Below are 23,674 nucleotides of genomic sequence, written 5' to 3' on the forward strand. Positions count from 1 at the left end.
ATTCATACATTTATATATTTATTTACACATTTGGTATATTACTGTTTTTTTCTTTTGTCAAACTGGGGAGAGTAGTTCTAATGTTGAGATGTACACCACTGATGGTGCCTATGAGATGGTGCTCAGATTGTAATTCAGGTTATCTTCTATAATTGCTCACGAGTGGTCAATAATATTTTATATTAAAAATGAAAATGAAAGTGTAGTAATGTCTAGCAGATCTCCAGAAAAAGCAGAAGCCCAGGAGCAGGACTAGGAAACGGTGAAGTCAGATAACTGCAAAATGTAGATAATAAGTAAGGGATGTACTGGTTCACACATGCAACCTGCACATTGTCTTCACGGGGGTATATAGTCATGTGAAAAACAGCAAGAGTGGACTAGACAGCATGCATGCTGCCAACAGCCAGTTCCACAATTACTGAGGCAGTTTTGTCACAGCTGCTGTGATTGCTACTGGTCAGTGTGGCACAAGTAGACATACATGATTTGCTACACAGCTGTATACTCACATACTTGAACAAACAGGGAAAATAAGCAGGACTTGCATATGTAAACCAGCCAGATAAACAGAGTGTTTATTCTATTTTGTAAGGTTTTAAAATTTAGTCTAGCCGTCTCATTCAACTAATGGCTGTGACTATTCTGCCTCATTATGAACAAGCAGCAGTGCTAGAAGTAGGAGTCAAAATACACCAATTGGAGAAGTAGTAAACAGCAGGATGCAACTATTTTTAACTTAAGGTTTTCACTGTTGAGTCTTTACAGTATTATGCTTTGTACCATTATAACCCAGGATAGACTTGCACACAACTTTCTCCATGTCTGCTGTATTAGTTAGGTCACTCCTGCAATTGAATGAGGTCTATCAGTGTGCTCTATCATAGCTGGCATGTCAGCAGAATGGTGTCTTCTTTACCTGGAGGTAAGTCCCACTGACTTCATTGGAACTTACTGCCACGTAAATCGTTCTAGGATTGAGACCTAACAACAAGCAGTAGTGAAGATTAGATCTTAAGTTAGATTTCATTGTTGCAGTACTGGTTGCAAGAACTAGCAGGACGTTAAAAGTTGTAATTTTAAATCCATTTTCTCTGTTCAGAGAAAGAATTTTAAGTTCAAAGGGACACAGCTGTAGGGACACTGTTTGTACAAATATTAGCAAGGGTTTTCATGGCATGCATTTAACTCTACTAAATTTTTCCCTGTCCATCTTTGCTACTTACAGTAACTGTACATACTCATTTGTACTTGTTTCTACTCTTACCCCTCTCAAATCTATATCTAAAATGTTTCAATGTGTTCTAAAATGTGCTGCTGTTTAATTCATTTTGTGGGGATTAGCTCTAGTTCACTCACTTTCTGAATGGAATCAAAAACTGAAGAGTGCTTTTCATTGTTGAAGCTAAATGAATGCAATTAAACTACAATAAGTGCAATTTCATCTTTCCATTTTCTTTACTGAGGTAAATTGTAGAGGTGATTATGACTGTGTCCTTTGTTTCAAAGTACTTAATGTAAAAGATAGCTAGAATTCTTAATTAGTATGACAGTCAAAATGTGAAGAATTATGGAACAGTCAGACTTGGTCTTTTTGAACAGTTGTCAGCTACCAACCCCACCCTACCCTACCCCCACCTCAGTTTGCAGGAAGGCTACCCTAATTAAAGACAAATGTCACCATTTAACATTTATCTTTAATTTTCATAACACAGAAGAAGAGTTTACTGCAGTAATTCCCAAACTTTTTGCAGGGCAGACTAGTGAACTATGAGAGAACTGTTAGTATGCAGTAAGAAAAAAAAACTTAACTGAAAGCTCCCATGATGTTTAAGTACCCTTCCTAGTAAGCTTCCCCTGTTAATTTCTGCCATATCTACAGTGGATTTGACTGGATCATCTCATCACGCCTGATACCAAAACCACAGCAGAATTACCAGTCCTCAGAGGAGAATGCCTACTCTGTGTCTGCACATGTCACTAACTCTGGGCTTGCCTCCTGATTGGAAGATGGAAAGACCAGATCACTGACTTGTACAGAAATACAGGGTGGACTCTTTTGAGTATGTAAACTTCCTTGGATGCAAAAGCATAGCGTGTCTCCAGTTTTAATTTTGGAGGTTGAAATTGGGCCTCTGTTATTTAGATGTTACTTCTTTACATGCCCATTTATATTGTACTTCTCATAGTGTAAGCAAATTAAATGTGTTGTCTGGCCATGCTGTATCTTGGATTTTTTTTAGCCAGTTTTTGTTCATAGGGCCAAACTCTTCTGCTTGAAAGAAGACTTATTTATGTTGCTTGAAATATAATTTGTCTCGAACTGAATTTTAACACTAGTTTTTGTTTCTCACCTGCACAGTCCCTTCAGTCTGAATATGTTCAGTACTAAAGCCTTGTTGCTTCGGTGAAAGCTGGACAGCTCCTAAAAATCAATGTTCTTCAAGGAAGGAACAGTGTTGAGGGAAACAACCTGCGGGGAAGACACCTCTTCATACATGATTAGAACTTAAGATACCCAAGTCTTTGAATTAACCAGGGGCTTCACTTAGTGACTACTACAAATGCACTGAAGTTCAATTTCTGAATATTACACCTTTGTGTACAGATGCAGGATTTTAATTCTGAGGACATTTCTAATGATTTTAGCAATACATTTGTAATTATGGTTCTGGATACAGTGTTATAATGTATATGTATTGAGTAAATATTTTGTGTGTGTATATATATCTATATATAAATGTGTAAAAAGTAGACTATATTTTGATTTAGGCCTCACCTTTTTTTACCAAAAATGTGTATTTTTCAATATATATTTAGCTTTACAATTCAAACATTAACCTGGATCCAGAGAATGTCATGCAGACCACTTCTGCGCACACATGGGATGCAAGGGTTGCTTGTAGGTGGCATCCCATCATTGCCACATGAGCTGTCACTCCAGAGTGCCCCTCAATTTTTGTGGAGTGCAAGAAGCTGCTGCTAGAAGGGGAGAGCTGAAAATTCTGTGCACATTTGGAAGCAACCTTGCACATCTCTCTTGATCCTGGCCATTAAGAATAGGGCTGCTTATTGGTTTTATTTTATGCATCCATCATTGTGGATTTAGTTTAGATAACTTTACTAGTGGAAAACTAGTTAATATCACTGTTTTTAGCTTTGAAATACTGGTGTTTAAAATGGACATTTAAAAAAGTATATAGAATGCCTATGAAGTAGGCCTATGCTAACATCCTGAATTGGTGTTTTTTCCATGGAAAGGAAAAGTCATTTTAAATAATAAGTCTGTAACCTGTTAACATTTTTAGCCCAATAATTTTTTTACAAGGACATTCTACTCTTAGAGCCTGCATTTTTCTTTTTGCATATCTTGTTTTTAAAACCTCTACTTTATCAGAATATAAAGCCAGGATGCTATGTATAAGGGGGAAAGTTTTGATGCATAGCAATAAAAACCTCATATACTCACTGAATTTGTAAAAATCACATGTATTTTGATCTTGATTTGATGGGACTTTCATTGCCAGGTTGCAGTGGTTTTTGTTACTGCCTAATTTTGTTACAAAATTAGGCATGAAGGCAAGAAGTAGGGATGTACAAGAATTTTGTTCCTGTTCACAAATCATGCAGACATGCCCCATTCACGACCCTGAATGCAAGCAGGAAAGCAGTTCTTGGGAAATTTTTGCAATTTCCCAAACTTCCAAAAATGCAGTTTGTACATTTTCAGAAGCGCCACCCCCATCTGCATTTTCACACTTTAGCCTATGGGGTGAAATACGCATTTTTGGTAGGGAAAAATTCATATTTTTTTTAATGCTTATTTTTTCAATTGGGGAAAATTGTGTGCTTTTTAAAATGCACATTTTTCCCTGATTGGAAAAAAAGAACACGCTCGCATTTGAGAATGCAGACGAGGCCAAATGAGCTTTGTTTCAGAGAACCTCAACAAAGTTGAACACTACATGTTCGCCCATCCCTAGCAGGAAATCACACATTTTCATTATACAGTGCATTGTATATGTCCCTTTATTGCTATATTTCTTAGGGAGCAAGCCTATGGCCCCTAGAGAGTGTCTTGGAGTCCATAGGATATTTCAGATTCCTAGATCCAAGGTCAGAGACAGTGCTCTGATCTCAGATCCAAGAATCGATGCTTCTCCACCCCCTGTTCATAGCTGGTACAGAAATAACTGCATCGGGTGCCACTCCGAGGTTGGGAACTCAACCTTGGAGAGAGGGTAAAGGGGGCATTCCAGTGGGCAGGGAGAAGAAGAGACTGGAGAGGCTGGATACAGGCTATCCTGAGGCCTCCCCAACCTCCTTCCTGCTCCCTCCAGAACACCCCAGCTAGATGGGCCAAAAAGCCCATCTAGCAAAAATGCAGAGCGGGAAGATCACCTCTGCCGCTCCTCCCACTTTGCACTGGATGCTCATAAGCCTCCAAGTTTAGAGGCTTATGAACATCGAGGACAGAAGTCATAGATTGCACCCTTAAACATGCAACCATGCTATTCTGCTTATTGTGGTTGCAAATGCTGTTGCCAGTGCCTAATGCCACCTTGAGGCATTTGGTTCTCAGTTCAGTTTAATCACTAAAGTATTTCAAACAGTGCTACTAGGAAAGAGATGTAGCTCTTCACCAGAACCCTTCAAAAATATTTCTGAAATAGCTGCACCTCCTATATTCTTCCTGTATCTGCAGTACAGTTGGTATCATTCAGAATGCAATAACAGTAAAAGCTAAATGGTAGTATTCATTTGACTTACTATTTTATATTATGACAAGAAGATATCTCTGCACTCAATGACTATGCTTGGAGGATCATATCTCAGTTTAATAAGGTGAGGTATGAATGAGTCTTTTGCCCAGACATGCAGCCCCTTCACTCCTCTGTTCGCAGCTTGGAAGTCTCTAACAATTATTTACTATGTTGCCTGAATTGGGTACCAGTTTCAAAATAAGCCAGGATATTACAACATGGTTTGAAGTTTGTTTAATATCCTGGTTTGTTCCAATGCTTGCGATCATAATTTCCCAGTTCGGGCAGAATGGGAAACTATGGTTAATTAGAGGCTTCCTAGGTTGCTCACGCTGCAAAGGAAAGAGTGAAAGGCAAAAGGCTCATTCATATATGATTGTTTAAACCAGGCCATTGTTTAACAGGGAGTGTGCTATGATTTCTTACTGGTTTCATATCAAGCATGGATAACTAATGTTGAGTTTTTAAAAAATATATATTATGAGGGGAAATGGCCCTAATTATGATGGCAAAATTCTTGATTGCAGCTGTTTTAATCACTGAATACAATATTAATTTTGATCATATGTAGATAAATTGTACTGTATGTGAATGAGTGATAAGCAAATTCTAAGGTAATTCTACCTCTATACAATTTGACATGTATTTTGTTACTAGCTTAGTTACTAGAAAGATGTACTATTTTTTTGAAATGTTGAAATATAAATGCTAACAAACAATAAAAGTCAAAATTATGCACTTCATTTCTTTGGTTTAATCAGATATTATGAACTATTTCTGTTTTAGAGAATATTTTTCAGTGACCCTGGGGAACCTATACCCTTCTTCCTTCAGATTTGAACCCTGCTTTTCATTGGCCGTTATTGTAGATTCATTAACTCATGTAGCCACCCCCACCCCCCTACACGCATGCGCGCACATCCTTTTTTCTTGATTGGCGGCCCCTCCTGTTCTGGCTGGCAGCCTTGTCTTAGGGAGCTTTGTCAAGGGCTTCTCTCAGCCTTCCCATTCCAAGACTACAGCTGAGGCACATCTTATTTCTTTCTTCCCACCCCCTGCCAACATCTCCTAAAACAAAGTGCATTTGTATTAAGTAGTCCTCTTATTCTTGCTGTGCTAAGAACATGCCTTCTCTGTTCTCTTCTGTGAGCTGGAAAATGTTTTGCACACATAGTGGGAATACCCATGAGCACCTTGAGTGTGTTTCTTCGTAGAGAATAAAAAAGCCTTATGCAAGCAGAGGATGAGAGTGGGTGTCTGATCTGGAATTAATTAATTGGAAGGGTGTGGGGATTAAAGGAGAACAAAAAGATTTTCATGTATATTTGAATGTCAAATTCATTTTTCCAATAAAGTATACATTACAGAGCTACCAAAATTTTAAGTATATATTCCTATTTTGGTGGGCTTATTATCCTTTGAATAGTATATATCTTAAAGCATCTGTTTTATAGTTTCTAGTGGAATTAAATTATTCCCATTTCCCCCTCTCCATTTTTAAAAGTTTGATACTATTAAATGTCTGGCATTTTCATGTAGTTTAGTCCTACACCAGAATACAGTATAAGGATGCCACTTTTCCAACAAAGGGATAGTTATAGTGATTCTCCCATAGACATTTACTGTCTATGGGACATTACCCAATTGTTTCAATACCCAATTGTTTCCTTCACACTTGCATTATATACGCTGTGTATGAGAGAATATGTACATACCACAAATCTATAAAATTTGCTTCTTCCCTCCTAAACTTCCAACATTGCCCTGATACACTTGAGTACATATTTAACTTTTTATTGGCTGCATCGAACATTTAATTTTTCATGCCCTTCTAAACGAATAGGAAGTTGGGGACCAGTGGTACATATATAATTCCAGTGGACAACTTCTGCATTCTACAACAACCAAAGCTGCAATCCTGCACATGCTTGTTCGTGCTACCTATCCCTGAGTAAACATGCAAATGTGTGTGTGTCTGTCTCTTTTTGAAATGGAGTGTTTCAGGAAGCTGAATTCTGCAGATTATCTGCATTCCTGCAGAATCACAGCATACACATACCCTGTTTGTGGATGTTTGGATTAATGCTAGTACAATCATATTTGCTTTTTAAGGGCCAGCTCCCCACTCCCCAGCATCTTAGAAACTATAGAGCTAAGCCAGAAGTGGATGAGTGCTGAGAGAGAGAGAGAACAATTAAAGTGAGGATTGACTGTAACAGTTGCTGTCCTGGACTATGCTGTATATGCTGATCCTACTAGTGTCTTTGGTCTATAACTTGGATTAGCAGTAGGCATAATCTCTTGAGAACCATGGTGAGTTAGATTTTCTGTTTTATTGTGGATTTTATCTCAATTTTAATAGTTTTAATTAATTTTGTACACCACCCTGGAATGTGTTGTTAAAGAGCGGTATTATAAATACTTTAAATAAATAGAATTAATAAAATAGGTATCATCCACTGATCTGCAGCATACTTTGTTTCCTTTTGTATGTTCCTTGGAGTTCAGTGACTGCTGAAGCGCAAATTAAAAACAAAACTACAACATAGCTATCATAATTTGGTGTCAGCCAGTAACTCAGTTTTCAATCTCTCTCTGCTTGGTCAAACAGTAATTCCAGAAACTAAGAAGAATTTAGCTGTTCGTTTGTTTATAACAGGGGTGGGTAACTTATGGCCCACCAAATGTTTTGGCTGATAACTCCCATGATTACTCACCATTGGCTATGCTGGCTAAGGCTGATGGGAGCTGTAGGCCAAAATGCTGGAGGGCCACAAACTGCCCATCCCAGTTTATAATAACATTTGTATCATACCTTTCTCTACAACCAACATACAAGACGAGTAATGGCAATGCAATAGAAAACAATATAACAATACAAAGTAATTACAGTTCAGCAAAAGGGTAGATAATTAAAACAATACAGGACAAAACCAATAAAACAACCAGTCCTGAGGGCTTAACGTACAAAAAAGTTGCAGTTCTGCTGCTACAAAAATTTTTGCTTGCTTTAAATGAGTGCTGCCTTTAAATGAATACTAACAAAGGGGGAAATGCAGCTCTACATAGGTCATTCCACAATCTGTGCACCATGATCAAAGGGGCCCTTACTCTTTGAACTTATGTGAATGGTGGGCCACAAGAAGGGTCTCAGAACCTGAGCCACATTCTCAAAGAAGTTCATACAGGAGGATGTGATTCCCGAAAAAACTGACCCAAGACTATTCGGGGCTTTTAAACTTTTAGTTCAGGCATTTTACCCTGGTTGGTTGACTTGTGGCATGGGTGTCATAAACAGCACACAGCACAAGTTTGTTGTGGCATAACCAATCAGAAGCAGACTGAAGGAGAGATGGTGGCCCTGGCTACGGCATCTGGTGCTGTGCCGCTCCCTGGATTAGAGGGCAAAACCCCCACAAGGCACAAGTAGACAGCTCGTATAGGTGTAGCGCAACCTGGAGCAGCATCTCATTTTTCAAACTGGCGGCACACTTGCCAAGTATGTTGGCTACTGCTGTTTTTTTACCCTTCTGGAAGGAAGGGAACGTTCTTCCTTTTTAAAACAAACTTGCTGTATCAAAGTTTGTATTTCAACCTGGGTTCACTTGTGAACATGAAGATGAAGCAGAGGATGACGGCAGCACGTAAGACCAGAGCATAATGCTTTGGAGCATACGTGCTGTTGTGTTTTGTAGGGGCTTGTAGTTATTGTTGTTCATTATTTCCAAGGCAGCGCTCTAAAAATGTTGAACAAACCAAGCTGGTGAGAGCCCTTCGAACTAGCAGACCCTAGGAGCAATGAGAAGGAGATGCTGTTTAAAGCAGCGAATTCAAACCCTTCCCCTTGTTCCAGTGCAGTGTGGGGGTGGCAGGCAGCTTTCAACATGAAAAGGCATGGTGGATGACAAATTCCATTTCACTGCTTTGAGCAGCTGCTTTTGGGGGTTTTTCAAATGGCTTATGTGCTCAGGGCTGATGCACTCTTTACATGGCAAACATGTATATGCTTGGGATGCTGTAATTACATCAGTGTTTGCAGCGGTAAGTGCTAAAGTATGAACTGGAAATGTGCATCTGGAAATGTGCCAAGGAAGCATAGCTCCCCAGTGCATGTCCACAGTGGGTCCCTGTGAGTTTAGCAACCCATCTCTGCATCACACCTTACGTTGCTTGCAAGAATTGCAAAGATGCATGGTGGATGTGCACACACCCTGTCAACCATGTCCTCTTTGTATGTTTCCACTGTGTGTTTACAACAAGCATATATCTTCTCTGCTTCACATTAATCACATTTATCTCTGTTGACAGCATGGTTTTTTTATTTTGTGTCTATATCCATTATGTATTAACCACAACTGAGTCCCAGAACCCAATTTGGATGCTAGAGCTAATCCTTGGATTTGTGAGGTGGTACAAAACAAGAGCTTCTTTAGGGGATGGCCATAACTAGATCCTTCAGGTACAGGATTATTAATACAGGTTCTGGGGGCAGAAAATGTTTTGTTTTGGTTTTTTAGTATGAACAAACTGATGGAGTAATATTACAATATACTAACAGAACATGTGGACGTTGTCATAACCACTGCCATACCAATTAACTATTTCAATATATTGAAGATATTTAATGAAGAGAATAATTGGTTTCTTTTCTTGACTCATTAACATGGAAAAATCTTAAATGTGCAGGCTGGTCCTTTCTGCACAAGCTGCTTTTCCTCTGCAGAGTAAGTTTGTGCAGTTGCTTTTTGGAGAGATTTTTATGTACATCCTAGTCATGGAGGTCGTTCAGATCATGGGCCAGCCAAGTATTCAAAATGTTTTAACACAAGAATTCCCTCCACAATTTGGTTATCCTGGTACTCTAACTCAGGGGTGCAGAAGCATATTTCGGTCGGGGGCCAAATTGCCCCCCTCCAGGCCCTCTGCAGGCCAGATGATGTCAGCACGGCCATGCCGACTGATATCATCACCCAACCCATTTTAGCCTTTCTTCTTTGTGGTCTCTGTGACTCACGGATATGGGTTGTACATCTGCACAGAACTGTCATTTGGAATACTGTAGAGCTGAGTAGAGCTGAGCAGAGCTTTAGCCAGGAGTCCCAGCCACCTCCTTTATGCATACTCTGGGGCATGGCTCTCACCTCCCACTCAGTTCCTTTTCATCCTCCACAGCAATAGCAGCATTAGGAATGTTCTCCATGTTTCACAATTCTTCTTTCTCAAAAAGTTACAGATATCCCCTCCTGGGTCTACTGGGTAGAGTTCTTTTAATGTTATCCTCATTGTTGAATCTTCCTTTTCCTTTATTTTTACTTTTTGTTATCCTCAACTTTGTCTCATCCCCTTCAAAGGTGCATGGCCTCCAAGGCATCCTTAAAAAAGTGTACCCACTGTGGCAGGGAGCTACCACAGATGCCTCCTTTGTCTGGGGGAAGAACATCAAGTTGACTCCTGCACACACTGCCAGGCCTTTACAAGACAGGCCAGATATAACAGAATGGCTCATCTTCACACCCTGTTGTGGGAACAGGCCCTGCAGGTTGCAGATTCTGTGACAAGAACCAGCTGCTTCATACTGCTTTGTCTGTTTGCATGAAGTCAGTACCACTGAACTCCCTACTACTCACCCCAGCTCCACCCTCCATGGATGGAGCCATGGCACAATCCACCCTGCATGGGAACGAATCAGCCCTGCATGGTACCAGAGTTGGTACCTGGTACCCTGCAGATGGTACCAGAGTTGACTGTGCCCTTGACTTTGGCACTCCAGCATGATCCCAAAGCCTTGAGACTAACGGTCGGGACCAATAGGGCCAAGCCAGCAAAGTTCCACAGTAAGAGCCCATTGACAACAGGGCTGGGACCGAAAACCAAAAGGAAGAACCATAGGATCAAATTAGATGACAAACCATTGGCTTCGCCATCATCAGTTCCCCCAACTTCACAGCTGAATGTACCCCCAACTCAGAAGTTGCCACCTTGGCTGAGGTTGCCAACTTCTATTCTGGAGAAACTGCAGCCACCTGATTGGTATCAGATAGCGAAAATGGGTTTTCTGTTTTGGTTCTTACCTAGTTCTAGTTGCAAGTTGCTACTGGTGGCTCTGCACAGGTATGCATTTCCCCATGCGCAAGACATGTCCAGCCACTTTCAAGGGGTCTGGATGAGCATTGCAAAGGGGGATGTGTTTCCACATCACCTACATGCATGCATGGAAGGCAGTTTCTGCATGCGGATCTGCCTTCTTGGACTGGGGCACTTATCTTTTGTACACCACTTTGGGCATTTTCAATGTTTCATAAAAAAATGAATGAACAACCTTAAATCTGTGTCTGTCTCTCCGTTTCTCCTTTCCTTAGGAAAATTATGTATTTATCACACTTGTGTGTACCTCCCCCAGTTCAAACCCTGGGAATACTTACACTAATGTTTTCTGGAGGAGGTGGAGGGAACCCTATTGTAAACAGTATGCATAAATATATTAGATGGTCAGCTCAGTAGCATGATCAAAATTCTGTTGCCAAGGTGCAGCAAGCATGTATTAAGCAAGAGTGCTTTTGCATATTGCAACGGAAGATTTGATCTAAAATTAGATAATATTTTTGGTAAGCCATAGAAGCATAAAATCTTTCCTCAGAATAACACAGACTAGAAGGAGTCAGGAACAATGAAGTGTGTGAGTAGAGGAGTTTCTGTCCAAACTGGGGGCTGGATTTCAGTGGTTACAGGAAAGGTCCAGGAGATGAAGGGAACAGAAGGTACTGTGTCAAAAGGAAGGTGATCTGAGAACCACAGTGGGTGGAGTTCTGGGTTGGGGGAGAAACATCAGTCTGTAATTGCTGGCTTTTCTGTGTAAGCTTGGCTTTTTTCCCTTCCCTCCTGCTCTCGCAAGCCTGAAACCTGCTGAATAATTCATAAAGATTAGAAGCACCGAATTTTCCCAGACTGATATATATACACACTATGCGTACTGTAAAGCAAAGGAAGCTGCTCCAACTCTTCAGATGAGCTGCTAATCCAAATCTCCTGGAGGCTGTTCATTGCAGGGTCCTGGGACTCGTTATATTTCCTCCCCCATACACACACACTCACACCTTCTTTTCTTTTTGTCTGCTTGCTTGCCTGCCTGGCTTAGGGCACTCATTGCTGCCTCACATTCTCCTGGCTGGCAAGCTAGCTTCATACCTACCATGGTGGAGACTGTGTAAGGTTCCTGCATGCTTCGGATCTTTTTTCCTGCTTTCCTGCCTTCCAAACCCCTCCTTCAGATGATCTACCCAGCTTCACCTTTTGGGATCTTGTGGCTGGCTTAGAATATGTTTGCATCCTCCTCACTTTACTTTATGAAGAATCCCCCTACATCATTTCTTTGACATTTGTCAATGACTGACTCTGGATCTGGCATGGCTTTTGTGTGTTTCCACTGGAATCCAGTTTCTCTACCTGTTTGGATATTGCTGTCTGCCTTTTCTTGGACACCTTGCATGTTTTGGACTTTTCTAATTGGCTGCCTTTGCTCTGCCTTTGCATAGTCTAGTAGATGGTTCTTAATTTCGTCATGGCTTGGCTTAGCCACCTCCAGAACCGAGCAGTGGGGAGGTTTGTCTGGAGGTGCAGAAGAGCCTAATTTGTGTGCAACAGAATGCCCAACAGCTCTTCCTCCTCCTCCTCCTCCTCCTCCTCCTCCTCCTCCTCTTGGAGTTCCAGATCCTTACAACTGCTGCTTTGTGAAGAAGACTCGCTAGGAACCAGGATCTCTTTTTCTATCCTCTACTTGCTCTTGGCCATCTCTGGGACTTTATCCAATGTCGTAGTCATTTATCTTGTCTTCACCTTCCGGAAGCTGCGCACCACCAGCAACGCTTTCATTGTGAATGGTTGCATAGCTGACCTGAGCGTGTGTGGCCTTTGGATGCCACAGGAAGTGGTGCAAGGGCTGCTACCTTCTGGTTCCCCCACGGCTCATTCAGAAGGCTACCGCTTGCTCCGGGTCGGGCTTGTAGGTCTTGGACTCACCGCCTCGCTGCTTTCCCACCTCTTGGTGGCCCTCAACCGGTACGTCCTCATCACCAAGCCGCCCATCACATACCAGGCTGTTTACCAGCGGAAGCACACAGTCGGGATGACTGGCTTGTCCTGGGGCTTTGCCCTCCTCCTTGCCTTGGTCCTGCCATGGCTGCGGACATGGCAACCTGACCCGTGGGAGCCTAGAAATGCCACCAGCAGCAAGAGCTCTAACTATACTACACTGCTGGTGGCCTTGGCTGTTCTCAGCCAGACAGTTCTCCTGCTCCGCTGCTACGTGGGGATTGTGAGGAGAGTGCAAGGCAGTGTCAAGCGGGTCAGCGTCCTCAACTTTCACCTGCTGCAACAGCTGCCCTTCCCCGCTGCTCCACAAGCTCCACGTCGGGTGCAGCGACGCTTAAGCAGCATCTCTGTGTTGCTCCTCTGCCTTGCGTTTCTCCTGGCCACTCAGCCCCTGGTGTGGGTAAGCCTGCTGGGCTTTTTCTTCCAGCCCATGCCACGGGAGCTGCAGCTGGCCAGCTGGCTGCTCTTCTGTTCTCTCTCTGCCTTCAACCCACTGCTCTATACCTGGAAGAATGAGGAGTTCCGGCGCTGTGTGCGCTTGGTACTACCTGGAGGGGACACCTCAGCAGCGGCTGCAGCAGCGGCCACCACGGCCCTGCCCACGGTGTCACTTCCCTCTCAGGAGCCATCCCAGCTGGGCACCACAGTCGAAAGTATGGGGAGCTTAGTACTTCAATGACCCACCAGTGGAAACCTGTCCACACTTGAATGAACAGCCACTGGGAGGCATTTGTCTGTAACTAAAAATGACTCGCTGACTGAACTGCACAGTCCTCTGCTCCCAAAGGAGAGGCTTTTTAATGCTTCTATAGAGACACTTGTCAGCAGGGGGGGTTGGGTGTGTGTGTGGAATGTATATATTTGTATCAAATCGCTTTCATATTTTGTGGAATTTTACAGTGACTTGGTGTAGTCAAGCTGAGGGAAGCATCTTATATACCTCAAATTGCCTGTCAGGGTCTTAACTGTTTGGGTTTTGTTTTTGTCTGGAAAACTTTGCATTCCTTTCTTGGCTCACAAAATGCCAACAGGAACCAACTTGTAACAGAAGGGTTGCCCTAGCTTACTGATAGAGCACATGTTTGCCATGGATAAGGTCCAAGCAACCATTCTGGCATCTCGATTTAAAGGATCACATGGCGAAGGGGAAAAAGCACACCTCTGTCTGAGTCCCTGGCAAGCTGTTACCAAAGCCACATGAGACAAGTTCTTATATCCTATGTTTTCTTCTGTTTCTGTTCCAAAAAATATGAATGTTGAGCATTTGACAGTGGAAAATCTTGGACATTAGGACTGCTGATGGCATCTTTCTGCTTGGCATATGAACTGTAAATGTATTCAGCCCACCAAAGCCAACAATAACCTAACTCTCAGCAAAATTCCCATCATTATGAGAAACCAGTGGGAGAGCACAGAGGGAGGTTAAGATGGCTGCCGTGCTGTACTGGATAGTGTGTTGTGTACCTTCAAATCCCTGCTCAGCCAAGCAGCTCATACCTTGGTCTAGTCATTAAGGCTAGCAGTGGTGTAGTGGTCAATTCTGAAGAGCAGGTGCTCATCATGACAGCCCCCATAGCCACGCTCCCAAGGAGAGGCCAAAATTGCAGCCTGCTGAGTTAATCCATCTCAACAAACTATTTCTAGCAGTTTTTGTCTCTACTAGGAGCTGGTCTTGTATAAAGCGACTGGGTCTTAATTGCCCATTCAAAACCAAGCCACCCCCCAAATACTTTACATTACAACAGGGAACAATGTAATGTTGCTGTGAAAATTCATCCCCCTGCCCCCCAAGCTACTGTATGCATTGCAGCTAAGCTCGAAGGGAAGAGGGATGTTTTACAGAGGAAAAACTGTAAATGGAAGGTGATGCCAGGGTCCCTGCTAATCAGAAAGTGCGGGTGCTATGTCCCTGTGATCCCCGGCTCGCTACACCACTGATTACTAGTCACCATGGGCCTAATTTACCTCACAGGATAAAATAAGATTGCCTCCATGTTCACCCTGAATGCTTTAAATGAAAGGATGTGGTACAAAATATGAACTATAATAAGAATATAGATGTTTCTGGAGTCACAGGATGCATGTGTGTGAAGGTAGGGCCTCTTCATTGGGTCTCCACCAATGGAGGCCAAGCTGCCAAGTGTCACAAGTGAATGGACCACTACCACAAGGATGTCTCTGAGTTCAGTCTTTTACCTTCAATTATTTTACCGAATGGTGGCCATTTTTTTTACATGGGAGGAAATTAAAGGGCTGCATTGGGGTATAATATTAGTGTGGAGCGGGGGCAAATCTGCCCTGACACTGTTGACCCCGGTATCAGGGAAGAGGGTGCTCTCTCTCTCTCTCTCTCACACACACACACACACACACACAGAGCGAGCGAGCCAGGGCTCAGGCCTCAGACACATGAAGCATTATGTTTTTGTAATTGTATTTGTAATTGTAATTGTATTTTGTAATTGTATTGACAGAGCATCATCAAAATTCATGGCTCTTCTTTTCAGAGTACTGTGAGCAAAAAAGACAGGTCCTCAGCTTCAAGGAGTTTATAATTTAAATTTCAATGGAAAGTGGGGCAGTATAGCGGGAGGGAGAGAGGACAGACAGAGGCAACAGGGATTATATGTGTCATATAATGTATTTAGAACAGTGTGCTTTTCCCTCATGTCTTAGAGCAGGAGTGGGGAACCTCAGCCTCCAGGGTCCCAATCCACCCTCTCAGGTTTCCCAGATGGTCACACCCCTTCCCCTGGCCCCACCCCTTTTTGTTTGGTGGTTTCCTGGCTTTTGTGCCATTTTCCCCTCCATTCTAAAAGGTTGAAAGCTTAGTTCTCCTAAAGCTTAGTTACTGGCAGTAAGAACTTGAAGCTAAAATAAGCTGGTCTATTTGGCTCCACCCCTTACCTTTGGTCCCACCCTCCACTGGAATGCAGCACCCAAGAGCTTCTCCACAATGGAATTTGGCTCTTAGGCTGAAAGAGGCCCAACACCCATTTTAGAGATTAGAAATAGGGTTGTCTTGTGAGAAAACATGACTTTCACACTCTTGAGCCCTGATACTGAAGGTGAACTGTTTGGCGGGTTTTATTTACTCGTTTGTTTTTGCTGATTTAGAACAAGTGGGACCCCAGCAAAATATTTCAGCCTGGAGTGTTCCTGTTCAAGAGTCCAGCCAGTCAGTGGTTTCATTTTCCAGGTGACACCATTCCATTCCCCTTCCTCCTGCCCAGTTTTCTATTCCCCACCCCGCACCCCTCATCAGTTCAGCATTTCGTGGCCACTGAGCTTGCTCAATCCTTATTGGGCTGTTTTTTGGTGGGAACTCCCTCTTAATTTTTTTCCTAAAGTTTTTTTTCTATTTGTAGAAACCTTGGAGTTCTCCCAGCCCTGCTGATAACCTTCCTCTTGTGCATGGATGGTACTGTTTTGGCTACATAAGAATAGGCACTCAAATAATGAATTCACTATTAATATATAAGATTTAACCACCACAAGATTAAGGAACAGAACTATCATTTGTCTCTTATGAACTTTCTTGAGTGGACATTCTTCTTTCTTTCGAAACAAAAAAGTCGCCTGACCCTCATCTAAAGCCATTTTCAAACAATTACTTTAAAGTACAAAATATAACTACCCAACTGTCAGTGGTAACAAAACTACCCAACATGATCGTCCTATATAACGCTTACCATATCTCAGCTCTTATGTGCAAAGTTGCCTACTACATTGCTCTTAGTATCTTCTGTTCCCTGTAAAACATGATTATCTAAACAGGTGTTGGAAGTGGGTTTTGTATCTGATGGTGGTGTCCAGCCAGCTGAACAAATATTGCTGGTGGATCACATTGCAGTTTGCCATACAAGGCCCAAATCTACTCCACAGGCTGTGGCAGGGCAGGGGGCTGCAGGGGTAGAGAAACTCCTGTTGCAGAAGCGGAGGTCTGCTTGTGTAATGTGGGATGAAGCCCTGGGCTCTGAATGTTTCTTGAAAGGCAGCGAAGAAACCTTTCTTTATCATTGTTGCAAAATGATAAAATAGCCTGATAATGCTGGCCCCAGTCTAGCAAAAGCTTGTCAATGACTAAAGCTGTAATTCTCTGCACACTTCCTTGTCAGTAAGCCCCACTGAATTCAGTGGGACTTATTTCCAAGTAAGCATGCATAGGGTCAGGCTGCTCACACAATGGGACCGAAATTGGTGGTGATGTCACATGTTTCGTTGTGACTAGCAGCTCAGTCCTATGCATGTTCACTGAATCCTGCTGTATTCAGCAGGCCTTACTCACAGGTAAGTGTATATAGGATTATAGCCGTAGTCCGCACTCACTTTAGTAGGATTTCGGGCCAGCCTCATTCTGGGTTATCGTAGCTATAAGTCCAAAAGTTAGGATCTCCGAAATCCAGATTTTGAAAGGCAGCAGAAATTTGTGAGGACCTGCAGGCAGACCGAAATTTTCTCTGGAAGAGCCCTCAACCTGCTCTCCTTGAGATGAGCCAGACTGCAAACCCCATCACCCCCACACAGGATGAGGGTGATGAGATTTGTAGTCCAACACATCTGAGGGCACCAGGTTGGGGAAGGCTGCTCTAGGTTACACCCATTGTTTGGTGTACCGTTTGACGCTGACTGCCAAACGAAAACAAAGTGAACCTTTAAGGATTGTAATCCACGCCAGTGGAGCAGAGGAAGTCTCGCTAATAAACTACCTGGCCAAACCCCTCAAGATTTGGTGGAATAACGCCCTCTGAAGTGCTCAGTTTGCCTGCTTTAAGTTTATCTCGTTTGTAGACAGCACCACATCAAAAGAGATAAATTTTCCCCAAGACAGTAAATGCACAGTGCCTGTGGTTGGTATTCTCACTTATCCTCAAGGTCTTTTCTGTTGCTTCAAAAGCAGCAGCGGATGAAATGCAAGAGCGACAGGTTCAGTTTGTATTCTGGGGCTGGGTGGGCGGGAGTCATTCTTGGTGGCATGATAAAACTGTGTATCTTAGAAACACTCTCATCATCTAAATATTGCAGGATTAGATCAGTGAGAATCAGTGCTGGCCCAAGACATTTTGCTGCCTGAGTCAGAGCTACAAATGCCTCCCCATCACCACCACCAAGTCAGGGTGCATAGTACCCAAAGTTGATGAAATTATTTTTGGCACCTGAAGCAGAAAATCCCAGAAGGGCCTCTATTCTGCCCTGGCAACTAAAATGCATTGATAATCTATTCGATAACTAATAATTTGCTGCCCCTTCATGACACCAAAAATCAATTGCTGCCTCATTCTGCCTAATGGTAGTGCCATTCTCCCCAATGAGAATTTTGAACATTACTTTCCGTAACTGGCTTCAAGTGTGAGCTGCCTATAGGCTACTCAGTGGAACCAAGTAACTGTGCTGTGAAAAAAAGCTAGAGCATTGAGGACTGAGATATGTTGGGAAGGTAGACTCCACATGCTTTAATAAAGTGTTCTTGTCCACAGAGGATGTGAAGATGGGTTTTCCTTCATGCACAAGGTTCGCCTTGAGTCATCCGGAAGTATTTGGGCTGCTGTGGTTTGGTGCAATACATCTGACTCTTGTTCTCTTCTTGTGGCACATCCTTCAATTTCTGATGGGTGGCCCCTAGGACCAGATTTGGCCCATGAAGCAATTGTATCTGACTGCTGATTGATCTTCTTTCTCTTAGAAGGGAAACTTAAGCAACGTGTTATTTCAAAAAGGTGTGTGTGGGGAGGGTGAGAGCGAGTGAGCAATATCCTATGCTGTAATGTTTTATTTATGTATTTATTTATTTGAAATATTTTTATACCACTCCTCAGCCAAAGGGGCTCCCAGAGCGGCTTACAGTTACACAAGACAGCCCCTGCCCACAGGCTTACAATCTAAAAAGACACGAAGAAAAAGGAATGAGAGGGGAAGAGGAAAAAAGAATAGTCTTTCAGCAGGCTGGTGGGATGGCTCTTCTTCCGCTTCTTATCTCCCTCAGTTTGGCCTGATGGAATGGCTGCTGGTGGTGACAGCAGGGCTGGTGGAATGGCCTTCCTCACCCTTTCAATCCCCACAGTTCAGCCTGCTGGAATGGCTGCTGGTGGTGACAACAGAGGTAGGAGGAGCCTTCATGAGGGAATGTTACTTTGGATTTCGTACACACTGCCCCAGGCTTGCTTTAAGGCAACCATGCCTTAACTAGAACGGCCATTCTGCTAGCTGACGTCCTTGCAGTAGAAACTTGAAGGAGTAGTAGAGTCATGTGGCAAATACACTTTTAGTCTCTGGATCACTGAGTGGAGAGTAGAATGGCTTCTGAGTTGTACAGACGTTGCCCAGCCCTGATCCAGATTATAAAAGTTAAAAATATTGATAGGTTACTGTAGGTTTCTATGGCAATGTTCTGGCATGGAACAAAGTGTGAGATGGGATGGCCATCTGGGCCCTTCCGTTGTATGACTCATTGAATAAATCTTTGAACAACTGAGGTGAACTATTTTCACAGGTACAGATTTACTAACTCTACCTATGAACAAATATGTTTCATCTTTTCTAATCCGGAATTTTCCAGCCTGGTTGAACAGTGCTCTCCCCCACCCCTCTGCTAATGCAGAGGCTGGTAGCAGATGACAGCGGGTAGGCTGCAAAATTAAGCCCGTAAGGGGGCATGCTGCGAGCTAGTACAAAACAAGCTCATCTTATGCATTGCATTGTTTGGGTACTGCAGAAGATCTAAGAGTAGGATTATTGTATCGCATATGTGCTCTCATACTGATAGTTCTTTAGAAGGAAGAATTTGGGCAAATTCAGCTTTGCACACAATTCAGACAGAGCCACGAAAGCAATAAATTCTGCTTTATTGGCAGCATTATTTGAGGCTTGGAAATCCCGCCTTGCGTTGTGTTGCAACTTCACCATAATAATAAAGCGGAGTATCTAGATACGCCTTCCCCAACCTGGTGCCCTCCGGATGTGTCAGAACTACAACTCCCACCAGCCCCAGCCAGCATGGGCAAGAATAATACTTCATAATTAATACATGTTGTTTATACATGTTACATCCCCCTTCCTGGCACCGCCAAGCTGCTCTCAGGGCAATTTCAATAGTAAAATCAAATCCGTAACACCTGGATACAATACGATAAGAATCTCCAGATGCTTAAAGTTGCAGGGAGAGGAACGTCTAGAAAGAGCTGAATGGTGCTCTTGAATGCTTTCCATTGCAAAGGCCTGATCACCTTTGGTTCATTGGCAGGACTACCCCCACAGGGAGCAATAGCCAAACACAACCCGATTAAAAACATTGCCAGTGTCCAGTAGGGTGGCCACTCACTCATTGCCAAAAAACAAGGTTTTTCATCACCAAAAAAAGAGGACACCAATTTGCATAACATTTACGTGTGTGATTTTATATGTATAGATGCAAATTTAGAAAGAATAACTATACTTTAAACAGAAATACAATACATTTCAGCACAGTGGAGAAGACTGACCAGGAGACTTGTGTTCCCACTGCTCAATCTGCTGTTCAGGTGCTACTCTTCATGGACAATGTCAGTGCCTTTGCTCTACTCTCCCTCCTTATGATTCTTTGACTTTCCACCACACTTGGACTGAACAGCCCATCAAATAGAGGACATCTTCAAATAGAGAACTGCCCTCTGCCAGCTCTCCAAAATAGAGAACTGTCAATTGTAAAGTGGGATGCCTGGCTACCATACAGTGTCCAGAGGCCTCCAAAATGTAAAGCATTGAATTCAACCTGCTATTTAGGCAACTGGCTGAAAGAATGTAGGACAGGTGTAATATGATTGCCCTTGTGAGAATGTTAAGAGCTGTTAGGTACAATTTTAACCCAGCAGATGCCCTGTGCTGATTTATGGCCAGTTAGACTGCAGTAGTCCTGGCAAGGGGAATGGAGCTAATAACAGAGGGAACAAGGCCTTGAACAAGAAAGGGTACATGACGTAATTAAGATATGTGAATGTTGTCTGTAAGGACCTGCAAGAGAATCTGTAAGTTACAAGTGCATCCTGTTTAGTGGTTTTTTGCCTTCCCTGGGGCATCACCTTAAGAATGTAAATGTAAACTGCAATGACATTTCATAAACCCATCACAACTTGGGCAGGTATGGAACAGAGGGGGGGGTATCAAGACCAATAAATAAGGAAGTCAAAAGCCAGAATTTGGGGCAGTGCGGGTCAGACAGGGACCGCCCAACAGATTACGGGCAACTGTTGTGTTGCACCTACGGAAGTCTCAGCTAGGATAGGAAGCTCAGGTTTGAGATGAACTTCTGGGGTCCAAGATGCAGTATGGACAGCCAAAACAGCCCCCAGATGAGCCACAGTAATATGGCCAGTGGTCTCGAGCCCTTCTCCCGCCCTCTCCTCAACCTGGTTATAATACGTGTAAAAGGTGAAAACAAAGTTGAAAACAATAAACCAATAAAAGTTGAAAACAATAAACCAATAAAAGTTGAAAACAAACTAAACTGTGGTGGTTTGCCACCAAATTTTGTTGCCAAATTGCCAGGGTTTTTGCCACTGTCACTGAATTTGGTAGCACGGCAGCAGGGGAGCTGCAGAAAAGGACGGGGGAGCGCATGTGGCATGTGCAGACCAACTTTCTGGTCTGCGCATGCAGCAAAAAATGAGATAGGATAATGCTAAGGTGGGAGAACGCAACAGCGTCAGTTCAGACAGCAGGTGGGGACGGGGTGTCACATTTTTGAATGCGTTCTTGCAATTTAAAAACTCCTTGAAAACAGAAATCCAGCACAGCATGCAAAGGTTTGGAAGCAAGAACTTCATCTCTGAATTGGAAGTATTCTACTTTTGGATGGTGATAGTAATGATGTAAAACACACACACTGGAGGAAGCATTCAAAGAGTGGGTCCCCCATCTGCAGTCTGAAATCGTTCTGTCCATTCTATCATCACATTCTGCTGCATACCCTGTGCTATCTGGCTGAGTCTCCGTGAGTTTGGATCTGCCTCTGACGCATACAAGAGAAATTATTTATTCTTGGCTAAAAGGAGACCTTCTGGGAGGGAAAGGTAGGCTTAGGCTTGTGAGGAATGATTGAGTGGTTTTATCATAAATGAAGACAGCAGCTTGTTTTCACAGGGCTGGTTACAGCCACACCCATATTACTTCCAGAGTTAGGGCACAATCCTATGTCCCCTAGACATTGAGCAGCCATAGGATACTGGGCATTCCCCCCTCTGAGGTCAGAGACAGGACTCCGACCTCGGAAGGGGGAGTCACAGATCCTCCCCCGCCCCATTGCATCCGGCTGGTTTCTGAGGTTGGAAAATCAACCTCAGAGAAGGGGGAAAGGGGGTGTTCTGGTGGGCCAGGAGGAGAGGAGACCAGAGAGATCTGGATACATTTATCCTAAGCCTCTTCCAGCTTCATTCCCTCCCCATCTGAAGTGCCATCACTAGACAGACTAAAAAGCCCATCTAGCAAAATATGCCGGGTGGGAGGACAGGGAGGTGAAGACCACCTCCACTGCTCCTCCTGCCCTGCATTGGATGATGGGAAGCCTCCGGGTTTGGGGTACTTCTGATCATCGAGGGTACGATGGATAGGATTGCGCCTTTAATGGTCTAGAACAGAGCTTCTCAACCTGTGGTCTGTGTTGTGTATGTTCCCTATCTTGCTCTAGGGTCTTGTGTTATCTGTGGATACCAGTGCAGAGTAAAGCAAAGCAAGCAACAATAGTCTGCCTAACAAAGAAGTTACTACAGTGCTGTGTCCAAGAGTAATCAATGGAACACACAAACTCTGCTCAGGTGGCCTGCAGAAAGGTTGCAGAACAGTTGAGAATATCTTTAGTTGGCCTTGTACTTGGTCTAATTTTTCTGATGGAGGTTGAGGCCATAGTGACCAGGCCAGATCATCTAACAGGCTAACAAGGCTCCATGATTTTCATAGGACTGGTACACTCTGCTAATTTCCCCCATAACATGTACCAGTTAAAGGGGACCCTTCTCAAATGCCTGGCCAAGGGCCCGTGATTCTCATCACAGGCTGCGCTGGTTTTGATGATGATGCCGGTGCTGAATAATTTTAAAAATTAAACCATGAGTTATGTATGTGCTTTCATTTGTAGAACAAAAAAAAAAGTATTAAGCAGTCTACCAAGACCTCTAGCAATTTACAAGTGGTCCATGAAAAAAAAAAAATCTATGCCTGGTACAGATGTGAGTTAACATCTCTTGAAGAGTGATCAGGTGTTATAGAATGACAGCAGGGTAGGTGGGGAGCGATGAATGGAAAGTAAATAGCTAATACCTAATGGAGGTAGTGCAAGAGAAAAGCTGCAGGCAGTTAGAGTTGTCAGATTCAAGCCGGACACATTCATATACTTGCAGCAGAAGACCAGGCAGCTGCAGATTCTTCTGCCTGTTCTCTCCCTGGCATTGTTGTCCACCCTTTCCCAAACCTGCTGTAACTGATCAGGGCCAGGTTTACCACATAGAGAAGAAAGGGATGGAAGTGCACACAGGGGAACGAACAAGAGAAGCCATGACTGCAGGGCTGGCGTCAAGGGTAGGCATGGTCAGGCACCTGCTGGAGGCCCACACCCCAGCAGGGGCCCACTGACAAGGGCCTCCTGGACATGCTCCTCCTCCTCACCATTGCAACCTGCTCGTTTACTGCCTCTTGCTCTGGTGGTGAGAAGGAGGAGCAGTAGATGCCACTGCCTACTTGCTCACTGGCTTTTTGCCTGCCAAGGAAGCAAGCAAGCAAGCAGTAGCGGTGATGAGAAAGAGGATGAGAAGCAAGAGCGGTGGTGAGAAGGTAGACTCACTGAGGGAGGGGGCTCA

At 43.4% G+C, this 23,674-nt stretch overlaps 2 protein-coding genes across 3 annotated transcripts in view; both read left to right on the forward strand.

Moving 5' to 3' along the window:
• The window catches only part of CDC14A (cell division cycle 14A), an 83,482-nt gene extending 77,976 nt beyond the window's left edge, over window positions 1-5,506 (forward strand). For both annotated transcript variants that reach the window (XM_084851747.1, XM_084851748.1), the window contains one exon: window positions 2,363-5,506. In XM_084851747.1, the coding sequence (XP_084707873.1) occupies window positions 2,363-2,392 (30 nt within the window). In that variant the 3' untranslated portion in view covers window positions 2,393-5,506. The remainder of the gene's footprint in view (window positions 1-2,362) is intronic.
• A 6,899-nt stretch (window positions 5,507-12,405) lies between these two features.
• On the forward strand, window positions 12,406-13,530 carry GPR88 (G protein-coupled receptor 88). Its single transcript, XM_084848211.1, has one exon. It carries the CDS (start codon window positions 12,406-12,408, stop codon window positions 13,528-13,530), a length of 1,125 nt encoding a protein of 374 aa, XP_084704337.1.
• The last annotated feature ends 10,144 nt before the right edge of the window (window positions 13,531-23,674 follow it).

The sequence above is a fragment of the Heloderma suspectum genome, chromosome 4, assembly GCF_057233095.1.
Source record: "Heloderma suspectum isolate Gila_16-S chromosome 4, 16-S_ref, whole genome shotgun sequence".
In the NCBI taxonomy this organism is placed as follows: domain Eukaryota; kingdom Metazoa; phylum Chordata; class Lepidosauria; order Squamata; family Helodermatidae; genus Heloderma; species Heloderma suspectum.